This window comes from Pristis pectinata, chromosome 5 (assembly GCF_009764475.1).
Source record: "Pristis pectinata isolate sPriPec2 chromosome 5, sPriPec2.1.pri, whole genome shotgun sequence".
In the NCBI taxonomy this organism is placed as follows: Eukaryota; Metazoa; Chordata; class Chondrichthyes; order Rhinopristiformes; family Pristidae; genus Pristis; species Pristis pectinata.
Window position 1 is genome coordinate 40376685 of NC_067409.1, and position 13549 is coordinate 40390233.

General features: G+C 39.5%; 1 protein-coding gene across 1 annotated transcript in view; it reads right to left on the bottom strand.

The window, feature by feature from the left end:
* Positions 1-13228, bottom strand: part of LOC127570277 (V-type proton ATPase 116 kDa subunit a 1-like) — a 68241-nt gene extending 55013 nt beyond the window's left edge. The window contains 5 exon segments of the mRNA XM_052015655.1: positions 557-666; positions 10472-10600; positions 12496-12593; positions 12718-12796; positions 13112-13228. Coding sequence (XP_051871615.1) covers positions 557-666; positions 10472-10600; positions 12496-12593; positions 12718-12796; positions 13112-13228 — 533 coding nt within the window.
* Between the last annotated feature and the right edge of the window lie 321 nt (positions 13229-13549).

Consider the following 13549-nt stretch of genomic DNA (forward strand, 5'->3'; position numbering starts at 1 on the left):
AACCTGGGAATTAAATTCTGAAATATCCCAGAGAGAGGCAGTACAAACTGATGTTTGTTTATTCAGCTGAGGCAAACTGACTTGGTTGATAGAGTATGCCTTGTTGCTAACATCCTTCCAGCATTATCAAGAACACGAGCTAATGCAGCCAGTACACAGCCATAAATATTGCATTTTTGTAATTAAAGACTTCAGAGATGAAAAGAAACACAAACCCAAGGACTACAGAGTATGTATTGCAGACCATCTTCTATACATTTTCGGCACTTCTAGGAGAAACCACACTGCATAATTTAACTTGTAACAATCATAGCTAGCTACGAATTCTAAATAAAAATAAAACTTAAATGTAGAAATTCAGATGATCTGAAATGGGATGGAAGAGTCTGTCAAGCAACAATCTATAGGGGAGGAGAGAAATTTAAGTTGCATATTTCATGTGCAGTGTGTTTCATCCCTTTGAGCTGTTTCTGCCAATTGTATTTTTGAACTTTTTGTTGTATCTATTGTGCTAATAAGGCTTGTTGTGCACTGGCATTTTAAGGACCATATTTACCCCAGCTTCAGACGACCTCCTCCACTAGTACTGCTATGCCTCCTTGAAAATCCTGTTACGTAGACGGACTCTTCGGAGGGCAGCTCGGAGCCTGACAGCTGGGATTCTGCCTGGGGAAGACAAAGCCCAATGTACATTAAAAGCTACTGGCTGCAAAGTGCTTTTATTCTTCGATTACTGCAGACTAAAAGCTTGTTTTCCATGAAGTGAAGATTGTTTATCAATTATGTAAATATAGGGCAGCCCATGCAGAAGATCCATTTGCAAGACTATTGTGAAAGAATCTGATTTATTCCTACAAATGAGAATAGAACAAATTGATAAAAAGCAATCCAGTTTACAGTAAAAGGGACTGAAAACTCACAGAGGCCCACCCTGTTAGACGTGTTGGATGAGTTCAATGCTGACCTCCAGTACTGACCCTGTCAGAGTTTGTGAGGTCAGCTGGAAATCGTGTTGATTGAGCATTGTTAGTGGATGCCCAGATCATTTGGGCCATATATTAGATGCCTTCACCCATGGTGTTGACCCTGGGAATTGTGGCTTTGTTTGAGGGAAGAATATATTCTTCCAGTGCCCTCTTTGCAAATTTCAAGACATTTTTCCATTACTATTGGGGATAAAATATTTTTAACATTAATAAACTTTTGGGAGGTTTGACATGGCAGTAAGATACATTTCGAAGCAGCATCCCAGATCAAGATGTGTAAGGTGGGGTCCAATTCTGCAGCTGGCACAATGTTGTTCCCTCCTAACAAAGTAAGAGTTTCCATAAATAGCCTGCATCATCTCCGAAACCTTTGAACATGTCATGATATAATGCATTGTACAATATATTCTGTCTTTCCAAAATGTAGTATGACATTTGTTAGCAGACCAAAACATTCAGGCTAAAACTAAACATTTATTCACAAGTTAAGCAATACGTGGAAGTGAAGATATAAAAACAACAAATAGAATTAGAACACTAATGTTTAAGTATTCTGATTGGAATCCATTTCTTACATAATCCAATTTAATCTTTAATATATTTGGGCTGAAAGTCCTTTTGTAGATTTTTGATAAATCATACATAAATAATGGAGTTCTTATGCTGAATGAGGATGATTTCATACGCAAACTAAAGTATTAGAACTTTGCACGTCCTGATGAATGTGTAGCTGTTAATCAACTAAGTTTGATAGACCTTAAAATGGACCAATGGACAGATGTTTGGCCTTTTGCAGATCATTATTTAACTATTTATTATTTGATTAACAATGGGAATCTTGCATCTTGACTCCAACTTTTAGTTCTAATAAACCTTCACACAACTTATGCTAACTGGAAATTTAATATCTTTTTGTCAGCTTCCAGTTTAACTCTAAATGCTTCATAACTATACAGCGAAATGTGCAAAATTGCATTGGTAAGGAGGAACAGAAGCCTGAGATCTCAAACCACCAGGTTCAAGAACAGTTACTTCCCTTCAACCGTTCAGTTCTTGAACCAACCTGCGCAACCCTAATCACTACCTCAGTACAGCAACATGATGACCACTGAGATTACTTTGCACTACAATGGACTTTGCTTTTTTTGTAATTGTGTTCTTTCTTGCAAAAATTGTGCATAATTTATGTTTTTTCTTGTGAATTGTGTGTATCTGATGTTATCATGCCTGCGGTGCTGCTGCAAGTAAGATTTTCATTGCACCTATGCATGCATGTATTTGTACATATGACAATAAAATCGACTTAGACTTTGACTTTGAGTTGTTCCTATTTCATACAGGATAGAAGTGGAAAAGGAAACACACTTCCCAGCAAATATGATGAATAATATTTTATGCTTCCTGCAGTCCTGTTTGCTATGCAGTAATTTTAAATGTACAAACTTTCAGAAGGTTGATACTTTTAATTGCCACTGTTGTATGTGAGGAAGCTGGATAAGGGAGCTATCTGATTTTGATGAAATGTTTTGATGAAAGGTTATTGGCCTGAAATGTTAGCTTTGCTTTTCTCTCTATAGACACTAACTGTCTTGCTGATCATTTTCAGCATTTTCTGTTCTTATTCTATATGTTTGTTGAAATACCCACAATGACTAATTAATTTGCTGATACGTCACTATATTTCTCATCACTGCAATGCAAATTGGCCAAAGGTGCAAGAAATAGGTTGGTAACTGATGGAGTTATTTTTGAGGACTTTCAATGCTGTCAGAACTCTGTTGTGAGACCTCTTTTATTTACATTGAACATAGAACATAGAACAGTACAGCAGTCTTTTTTTATTGCAAGATAGATGTACAAGTGGTATCTCCTGTCCTTCAGCATCCAGCGTCACACTTACTGTGATGGGACAAAGAGTAGGGATTTGGTGGATTGATGCAACATAAAAACACTATGTGAGTGGTAGAAACCATGATGAACTTTTGGTGAACATACAGTAATAGGACATTAATGTAACTCTGTACTTTCCTTAGGTTAGATCATCTGAAGGAATCCCTAGTTTCATATAGTGATGTCCTGGACTGGTGGGATACTATGTGAAACTCAGAGTTCTAACCTGCCGGTTTTAGTAATCCTTGGTGAATGAATGTCTGGAAAACAAGAGATTAGTCATTTGCTAATGTAAGTATGAATAGCAAACAGACTGACTCTACTGCTATCCCTTGTAACAGCTTGGAAGGTGCCATTTGTAAAGTACAAGACTGTAATCCCTTTGCCTGCTCTAAACAATACTTTGCCATCTGTCAGTTACATCTCTTGTTGCAGGAGTGACATAACCAGTCTGGTGAAGCAAACGCTCCCCAACACAATACTTTGAAACTGCTGTTATGTTGCTCTGGGTCTATCAGCTTCTTCTTTGATAGGTCCACCTCTAGCTGCTCCTACTTTTCCTCCTCCACATGCCAGGACCCCTGAAATTCTTCATGAAGGAATAATTGAAAATCATTTTATTGCAAAAAATGGACACTATTTGACCGTAGTTTTACAAAACAATTTCATTTTAAACCTAAATGAGGATCTAACTTGCTTTCAGTGGGATCAAGCTCCACTAGAAAATTGAAATAGGTGGAAATATGGCAATAAGGTAACATGTCACATATTTTATTCACACAATCTCCCTGTAATAAAGCTCAAAAGTAGGTAGGGAACAAAGGTAGCTCTAATAAAATTTATTGTTCAGTCGAAAGGTCTTTGGCCTGAAACATTACTTCTGTTTTTCTTTCCACAGATACTGCTTGACGTGCTGAGTGTTTTCAGCATTCTCTATTTTTTGTTTCTAGTTCAGTCATTGTTTCTTGTTCCATTCTTCCATCTCAAATCACAAACAAATGTGCAGATGATGTCTGATAAGCTGTTGATCATTGGGCGAGACATTAAGTAAGTAAAATCATTTCTATGCTTTAAGGATAGAATCATAGACATAATCATTTGGGAATCTGTTAAAGAATAACATGATGCTGACAATATCCGTTCTGATTAGGAATGACGCTATCGTCAACTAGTGTATGTGCTCATTTGTGAAATAATCCTTGTTCTTTCACAGGAACTATTGAAAATTCTCGTGTGCTCATCCTCCATTTGCTCAGAGTTGGAAGCTGTTACTGCAGAACTGCCTCACTCTGCATTGTCTTATCAATCATATGACTGAAAAACAGATACAAGCTGGACAAGCAAGGTCTGAAATCCCAGACCTGCTGTAGCAGAGGTCATTGGGCAGTGTGAGGTTTTGGAGATGGTGGGAGGAGAGACCGAGACATTGTGCACTAGTGGAGTAGAAAGCATGATGGTGCTTGAAAGAATGATGTGGGCGGTAGATGATGCCATAGTCATAGCAGTAAGAATAGCAGATGGATTGTAAGAATCAATGTAACTTTCCCTAAGCTAACAGTTTTCAGTTCTTTATGTCAGAACTTCACCATTAAAATTCAAACTTTTGGTTCAACAGAGTTTGGATTGTATGGGTGAACAGGATACATTGGAGCCAATTTTAATATTTTCTGTAGTTCTGATTCTCATTGACTAACAGTGAGGTTGAGGGAATAAGATTCTCAAAGAAGAACCATCAGCCACTCTTTTGACATAGGAGCTGAGCTTCCATTCTCTCCTCGACTTGAACATTTAGAATACATTCGAAACTCTCAAAATGTGTGACTCATGAGCACAACCTGAACACAGACATTAGTTTCTGTGATTTAAATTTCAAAATAGCATCTTGGAAAAATTAAAGTGTTATGGTCATGCAAATTCTTAGGGTCACGGTAATTCTTCCAATTGACCAAGGAAATGCAATAATCATACGGAAGGCAAAATAAAGAGTCATAGAGTCATAGTCATAGAGCACTACAGCACAGAAACAGGCCCTTCAGCCCATCTAGTCCATGCTGGCCTGGTTTTCTGCCTGGTCCCATCGACCTGCACTTGGACCATAGCACTCCATACCTCTCTCATCCATGTACCTATCCAAACTTCTCTTAAATGTTACAATTGAACCTGCATCCACCACTTCCACTGGCAGCTCATTCACACTTGCAGCACCTTCTGAGTAAAGTAGTTCCCCCTCAGATTCCCCTTAAATATTTCACCTTTCACCCTAAACCTATGACCTCTAGTTCTAGTCTCACCCAACCTGAGGAGAAAGAGCCTGCATGCATTCACTCTATCTATATCCTTCGTAACTTTTTATACCCCTATAAGATTTCCCCTCATTCTCCTGTGCTCCAGGGAATAAAGTCCAAACCTATTCAACTTCCCTGTAACTCAGGTCCTCAAGTTCCGGCAACATCCTTGTAAATTTTCTCTGCACTCTTTCAAGCTTATTGATATCTTTCCTGTAGGAAAGTGACCAGAACTGCACACAATACTCTAAATTTGGCCTCACCAATGTCTTATACAACTTCAACATAACATACTAATTCCTGTACTCAATGCCTTGATTTAAGAAGGCCAATGTGCCAAAAGCTCTCTTTACAACCCTATCTACCTGCGATGCCACTTTCAAGGAATTATGGATCTGTATTCCAGGTCCTTTTGTTCTACGGCAAACCTCAGTGCCCTACCATTCACTATGTAAGTCTTAACCTTGTTTGTCCTCCCAAAATGCTTCACCTCACACTTGCCTGCATTAAATTCCATCTGCCATTTTTCAGCCCATTTTCCCAGCTGGTCCAGGTCACTTTGCAAGCTTTGATAGCTTTCCTCACTGTCCAATGTGCCCCCAATCTTGGTGTAATCCACAAATTTGCTGATCCAGTTTACCACATTATCATCTAAATCATTAATATAGATGATAAACAACAACGGACCCAGCACCGATCCCTGTGGCACACCACTAGTCACAGGCCTCTAACCTGAGAGACAACCATCTGCTACCACTCTCTGGCTTCTCCCATTAAGCCAACATTGAATCCAATTGACTACTTCATCCTGAATGCCAAGCGATTTAACCTTCTGGACCAGCCTCCCACGCAGGACTTTGTCAAAGGCCTTGCTAAAGTCCATGTAGACAACGTCCACCGCCTTCCCTTCATCAATCTTCCTGGTAACCTCCTTGCAAAACTCGATTAGATTGGTTAGACATGACTTGCCATGCACAAAGCCATGTTGACTATCCCTGTCTATCCAAATACGTATATATCCTGTCCCTCAGACAATGAGGCATCTTGTTAACAGGACATGTAATACCGTTGGAAAAATCAGACCTGCTTCTTTCACCTGTCATTACTGAGCTTAACGTTTCAGGGAGGTAACTGTGGTGAGAAGGTGAAGTGGATGCTGGCTAGTACAGTTGATATTTACTGCAGACCTGGAAGCATAGAAACCATTTGCAGTGGCCTGCTTTTAATTCCACAGGGTCCTATTTCTGGGTCCTGATCCTTGACTATGCAGATCAGAGATAAGGTCCCTGCTCAAGTACATGCAACTTATGCACTGTTCATCAGTCATACAATTGCAGTATTGGTTAACGTCAAATCTGATCCGATGTTCTTGAGATTCTGGTTGTCCAAACTCTACAGCAAAATACTGCACACTTACCTGTTTGCTTGGCTACTTTACATTCCCATCTTCACTGTGTACATAATTACAGAGTGGCTTTCCTGGCCTCACATCATGCTGTCCCAATAATTTATAAGAGTTGGGTAGTATTGTGTTCAGTTCTGGTCACCTCATTATAGGAAGGATGTGGAAGCTTTAGAGAGGGTGCAAAGGAGATTTACCAGGATGCTGCCTGGATTACAGGACATGTTTTATGAGGAAAGGTTGAGTTAAGCTAGGGCTTTTCTCTTTTGAGCGACGCAGGATGAGAGGCGAATTGATAGAGGTGTATAAGATGATGAGGGGCATAGACAGAGTGGACAGCCAGCACCTTTTCCCCAGGGTGGCAATGGCCGGTACCAGAGGAAATCACTTTAAGGTCAGAGGAGGAAAGCTTAGCAGAGATGTCAGAGGTAGGTTTTTTATACAGAGGCTCATACAATAGGAACATTTAAAAGACTCTTAGATAGGCACATGGATGTAAGAAAAATGGAGGGTTTTGGGCTGTGTAGGAGGGGAGGGTTAGATTGATCATGGAGTACACGTTTATGTAGGTCGGCACAACATCATGGGCCAAAGGGCCTGTACTGTGCTGTGCTGTTCTGTTCTATTTTCTATGTTCTAGTACTCCTAAAGCCTGATGCAGGGATTTGACCCGAAACGTTGACAATTCCTTTCCTCCCACAGATGCTGCTTGACCTGCTGAGTTCCTCCAGCAGATTGTTTGTTGCTTCAGATTCCAGCATCTGCAGTCTCTTGTGTCCCCTAAAGCCTGTCACTTCTTTTGAGCCTCAGGATGTTGAGATTTCCCACTTTATGTGGCGTTTGCAGGACCCTGACTGCTGATGGAGATTGAACTTCAGTGCCCGGACTCGAAGAAGCGGTTCAGGTGCAGATCCACTTTGACATTTCCACCTCTCTTTTAAGAACTCTGTCTACCTCCAGTTAATTTCTAAGGATAGATTAAACTCTAATTTTCTGTCTTCTCCTGCTTTTGGAAAAAAAAGTGAAAGAAATGCCCTCTCATTGAATCTCATTGGTTCATCAGGACTACATCTATGCCAAGTGCAGGCCAGGTTATGCTTTGTCCTTAGCTTCTAGTAAGCAGGAGTCTCCACCAAAGATAAAGTGACCTGAAGGTTGTTTTTCATCCAGGAATGTCTTGGAGTCTTCCTGAGTTAATCTCTGGACAGCCTAGAAGAAACTGCACAGTAGCCTTAATTATTATAAAGACTTGGGCGAGGATAAAATGACCACCTGACTAACAGCCAAGAATCTTCCAATCCTTCCAATCAAGATGAGCTCCTACGTGACTGCTTTGAGACAGTGGACTGGTCCATGTTCAAAGATTCAGCTGCCAGCCTTGATGAGTATGCCACTACCATCACAGACTTTATCAGCAAGTGTGTTGAGGACTGTGTACCAAAGAGGACAATACAGGTGTTCCCAAACAGGAAGCCATGGATGAACCAGAAGATCCACTCCCTACTGAAGGAGAGGACTGCTGCACACAAATCTGGTGATCCTGATTTGTACAAGAAAGCGAGGTATGACCTTCGTAAAGCTATAAGGGATGCCAAGAGGCAATACCAACTCAAAATAGAGTCCCTGACCAGCCGCCAGTTATGGCAGGGCTTACATGCCATAACAGGCTACAAGACGAAGTCAGGCTGCATAGCTAACAACAGCGCATCCCTTCCTGATGAACTTAACGCATTCTATGCACATTTTGAATAAAAAGGAAGTGGATTGTCACCATCCACTCTGACAACCACCAACGCAGCTGAACCTGTGATCACAGTGGAGGACGTAAGATCAGTCTTCCGAAGAGTGAACATGAGGAAAGCACCTGGCCCAGATGGTGTCCCAGGCTGCGTGCTCAGATCTTGTGCTGATCAGCTGGCAGAAGTATTTGCAGACATATTCAACCTCTCCTGCTTCAATCTCAGGTTCCCTCCTGTTTTAAGAAGACCACTATCATCCCGGTACCAAAGAAAAGCAAGGTGACATGCCTCAATGACTACCGACCAGTGGCTCTGACATCCACCATCACGAAGTGCTTTGAGAGGTTGGTCATGGCACGCATCAACTCCAGCCTACCAGACAACCTGGACCCATTGCAATTCGCATATCGCCGAAAGAGGTCTACAGCAGATGCCATCTCCCTGGCCCTTCACTCAGCTCTGGAGCATCTGGACAGTAAGGACACTTACGTTAGATTATTGTTTATTGACTACAGCTCTGCCTTCAATACAATAATGCCAAGCAAGCTTGTCACCAAACTCTGAGACCTAGGACTCAACACCTCCCTCTGTAACTGGATCCTTGACTTTCTAACAAACAGACCGCAATCAGTGAGGATAGGCAGCAATTCCTCTGGCACGATTATTCTCAACACTGGTGCACCTTGAGGCTGCGTCCTCAGCCCTCTACTCTACCCCCGATACACTCATGACTGTGTGGCCAGATTCTGCTCTAACTCCATCTACAAGTTTGCAGATGATACTACCGTTGTAGGCTGTATCTCAAACAGTGAGGAATCGGAGTACAGGAAGGAGGTAGAGAGCTTAGTGGAATGGCGTCATGACAACAACCTTTCCCTCAATGTCAACAAAACTAAAGAGCTGATCATTGACTTCAGGAAAGGGGGTGGTGTACATACACCTGTCTACATCAACGGTGCTGAGGTCGAGAGGGTTGACAGCTTCAAGTTCCTGGGAGTGAACATCACCAACAACCTGTCCTGGACAAACCACGTAGATGCCACTGCCAAGAAAACTCACCAGCGCCTCTACTTCCTCAGGAGGCTAAAGAAATTTGGTTTGTCCCCTTTGAATCTCACCAACTTTTACCGATGCACCATAGAAAGCATCCTATCAAGATGTATCATGGATTGGTATGCCAACTGCTCTGCCCAAGACCACAAGAAGCTGCAGAGAGTTGTGGACACAGCCCAGCGCATTACAGACACCAGGCTCCCCTCCTTGGACATTGTCTTTACCTCTCGTTGTCTTGGTGTAGCAGCCAGCATAATCAAAGACCTCACCCACCTGGGCCACTCTCTCTTCTCTCCTGTTCCATCGGGTAGAAGATACAGGAGCCTGAGGGCACGTACTGCCAGACTTAAGGACAGCTTCTACCCCACTGTGATAAGACTATTGAACAGTTCCCTTATACAATGAGATGGACTATGACCTCTGACCTCATGACCTCACGATCTACCTTGTTGTTACCTTGCACCTTATTGCACTGCACTTTCTCTGTAGCTGTGACACTTTACTCTGTACTGTTATTGTTTTTACCTGTACTACATCAATGCACTCTGTACTAACTTGATGTAACTGCACTGTGTAATGAATTGACCTGTAAGATCGGTTTGTAAGACAAATTTTTCACTGTACCTTGGTAAAAGTGACAATAATAAACCAATACCAATACCAATCCTAATGGCATGTGACGGTGGTGTAATAATGAACAGTAGCAATGGAATAAGAACTTGTTGATCTGAAACATTAACTCTTTCTCTCTCCGCATATGCTACCTGACCCGCTAAGTGTTTCCAGCATTTTCTTTTTTTATTTCAGATTTACAGCTTCTGCAATTTTTTCGCTTTTCATTTACTGTCTGCATATATGTGTTGGGGCTGGCTTGGAAGATAAAGGTTAATGTCATCTTTGGGAAAATTCTTCTCTAACCAAAATAATCTTTAAATACCAGTGCTAGCTATTAAGCAGTTATAAGAATGAAATACAAAATAAATGCTAAATTAGACATATTAATATACCTTTCCCAAGTAGAAGTCACTTTAATATTTCTCTTGATGGCACTTGTTACTTGATGATTCTGCAATAACATAAATGTATTCCTTCTCTCTGTGGCAATAACTGACATACCTCTTCAAAGAAATCTTCAGTTATCTGAAGAAGAAATTTTAGCTCCGTCAGCTCCAGGCAATTATTTTTCAAAGCTTCTTGGTTTGTGTTGATCTCTTTCATCTCCTTTTCTAGCTTTTCAAAAGCAGTCTAAATGAGAAAACATGAAGATGTTACTCCTTCAATTCCATATGGCTCCTCAAAGAACCCTTATAGAGAGCAGATAAACCTAATTGAAATTGATTTGCTGAGAAGACAATGGATTGAACTGTTAATAGTTAAGGTATCATTTCATAAAAGGGATTAAAATATCAACTTTTGATTAAAATTATAAGTAAAATATGAAACTTTTTACTCTTTGCCCTTTTGCTGCTTTAAATTAGACAAATAGCAATGAAAATATCAGCAGAAATCTTTTCTAAAGATGGATATTGTGGAGATAAGATTCAGTCATTTTCCTAATTTAATACTTAGTAAGCTTTTTACTTTTCAACGGAAATAGTTTTAAGGATTAAACTTTACTGTAATTATTATGAAGTGTTGTGACAAGTGATGAAATCCTCAAGATTTGCTTGAACGGAACATAGAAACATCTACATGATTCCTTAAGGTCTGTGGCACTCATTGCTCTGATTGTGGGGTAACCATTTGAGGAAGAAAATGTTGGCAAAAACAATTTCTAGAAACCCAGAAGAGAACTACTATAGGCCTTCAAGAATAGCATTATAAAATCCAATACAAGTGCAAGGTACACACAAACTAGGAGCAAAATTAAGCCACCCAGCACTTACAACCGGCTCCACCCTTCAGCAAAGTATGGTTGATCGTATTGTAATCTGAACTCTGCAGTTCACCTACATCAGTAATGAAAAAGGCCATGCCCATCTGATTCATTTTCTGCTATCCTGATGATGTTAAATGATGAAATTAGTTGTCATTTTCTCCAGCGTTCATCTATGCACCATTATCACTGTTTCAGATTTTTTGTTTTATGTTCATCCTAGAAGCCCAAATGATTTTTGATGTATTACTAGATCGTTGTATTGTCCAGAATGATTATTGTCACATGCACGGTAATCCAAATGCCCCGAATAGTTACCACAAAGTGATACTGGGAAGGGGATGCAATTTAAATAAAAAAGGTGACTATAGTGATGAATAGACATTGGCCATTCTTAAATTTTTAGACTCCCAATCAGGGGCATATATTTGAATTTTATAGCTTTTAACTGACTTTCCCCAACTGAACATGGTTTGCTAATTTCTGACAAGGAAATTTGTACAGACAAAAGAGATGAAAGAACAGTCACTTAGCCCCAAAACTTATGATAAGTGAGTGAATAGCACAGTAACATAGAGAACATAAAGCACAGTATGGGTCCTTCGGCCCACGATGTTGTGCCGACCTATATAAACCTATTCCATGATCAATCTAATGCTTCCCTCCTACACAGCCAATAACCCTCCATTTTTCATACATCCATGTGCTCATCCAAGAGTATATCCAACAGTAAGGTAAAAGATAAAAATTGTTGGGAAATGAGATCAGCGTGGGGAAATAAAACAAGGAAAACAAACGATGGATTGTAATGCTTCGAACACAGTAGTAAATTTGCATAATCTCATAAATATACCAGAAGAAAGTGATAAATATTAAATCAAATCTAAATTAAATTTTGAATCTTATTTACTTTTTACTATGAACAATTATGTTTACATCACAGAAGGTTTCCTTAGAGCAAACCAAATCAGATTATGTTTGAAAATCACAATGGAATAAGATAAGATAGATAGTTATTTATTAGTCAGATGTACATCAAAACACACAGTGAAATGTGTCTTTTTGCGTTACTGAGAATGTGCTGGGGGCAGCCCGCAAGCTTTGCTTTAACAACAAACTTATGGGAGTTTTTATTCAATACGACTACAATATTTCTTAAAATTTTATGCATATTAAAAAGGAATCTATGTTGAACCATGGAGAAAGGAGACAGCAATATCCTGCAGAATCAGTAAATGAAATAGTTGCAGAAATCAGTACTTACCTCCAATTCAATTACATCCCTAGGGCAAGGGGCCTTATCATTTTCTGCACTTTCAGTGATTGGGATATTAGCTTTTATAATCTCTTTTTCCAAAAAGCCTGCAAAAAGGAAACAGAAATAACACTCAACTTCAAGTACATTAGCTTTTAACAATAGTGATCTTTTTTTTCCAAAATAAATTATATTATACAACTGGGATATAATTTCTCTTTGAAAACCTACGTAGGATTCTTTCCATTTCTTCACATCGCCTGACTTCATTCACAAATTTTCTCTGGAAAGCTACAATCCCTGGATTCAGCTCCAGGTGTGTGGGAAGAATCAGATGAGATGTTATTACCAATGTGAAAGTCTTATTGATAGACAGTAGTTTCTCCAATATGTAAACGTTTCATTTTCAATTTAAACTATTAATCATTTACTCAAAATTCACTAAATGAATACAGAAAACATGTCACGAATTGTGTAGTATCTGTAGAGAAGTATCTAAGAGCTATTTTTGCTTTAAAGAGATGTAAAGATGTGCTTGAATACATTTTGTTGCACTGTCAAATCTTTGCAAACAGAAAGAAAACAGCTTTGTCAGTGGCTTTTTTTGCATGTAAAAGGTACTTACATCTCTGAATTGTACAAGTCCTAGCTCTCCCAATTCATTAACAGAGCAGTATGCTGTTTCAGTCTGAAAGAAGAGTTGAACCAAGTACATCTTTTCACTCCTGAAAATTGAGCCCATTTCACTTGCGATTAATCTCTTAGAAGTCGAAGTCAGAAGATTTACTTGTTCTATTTGATCTCAGAGTTCTTTCCTGGAAAAAAAAGCTGCACAAATCACTTCATATATTAATCTGGAGCCTTTTTATTTCTCCAATGATTTAAGATAAAAGGCATTTTTAAACTAATCAGCATAGATTCTTTATGGTTAATTTTTATAGAAATCCAGCTTCATACAATTGGATTGCCAGGAACACCCAAATTCGCTGTTTCACTGTTCAGCAAACATGAATATATATTTGTCTAACAAAGCCTAGGAACACCATACATCATCACGTAACAG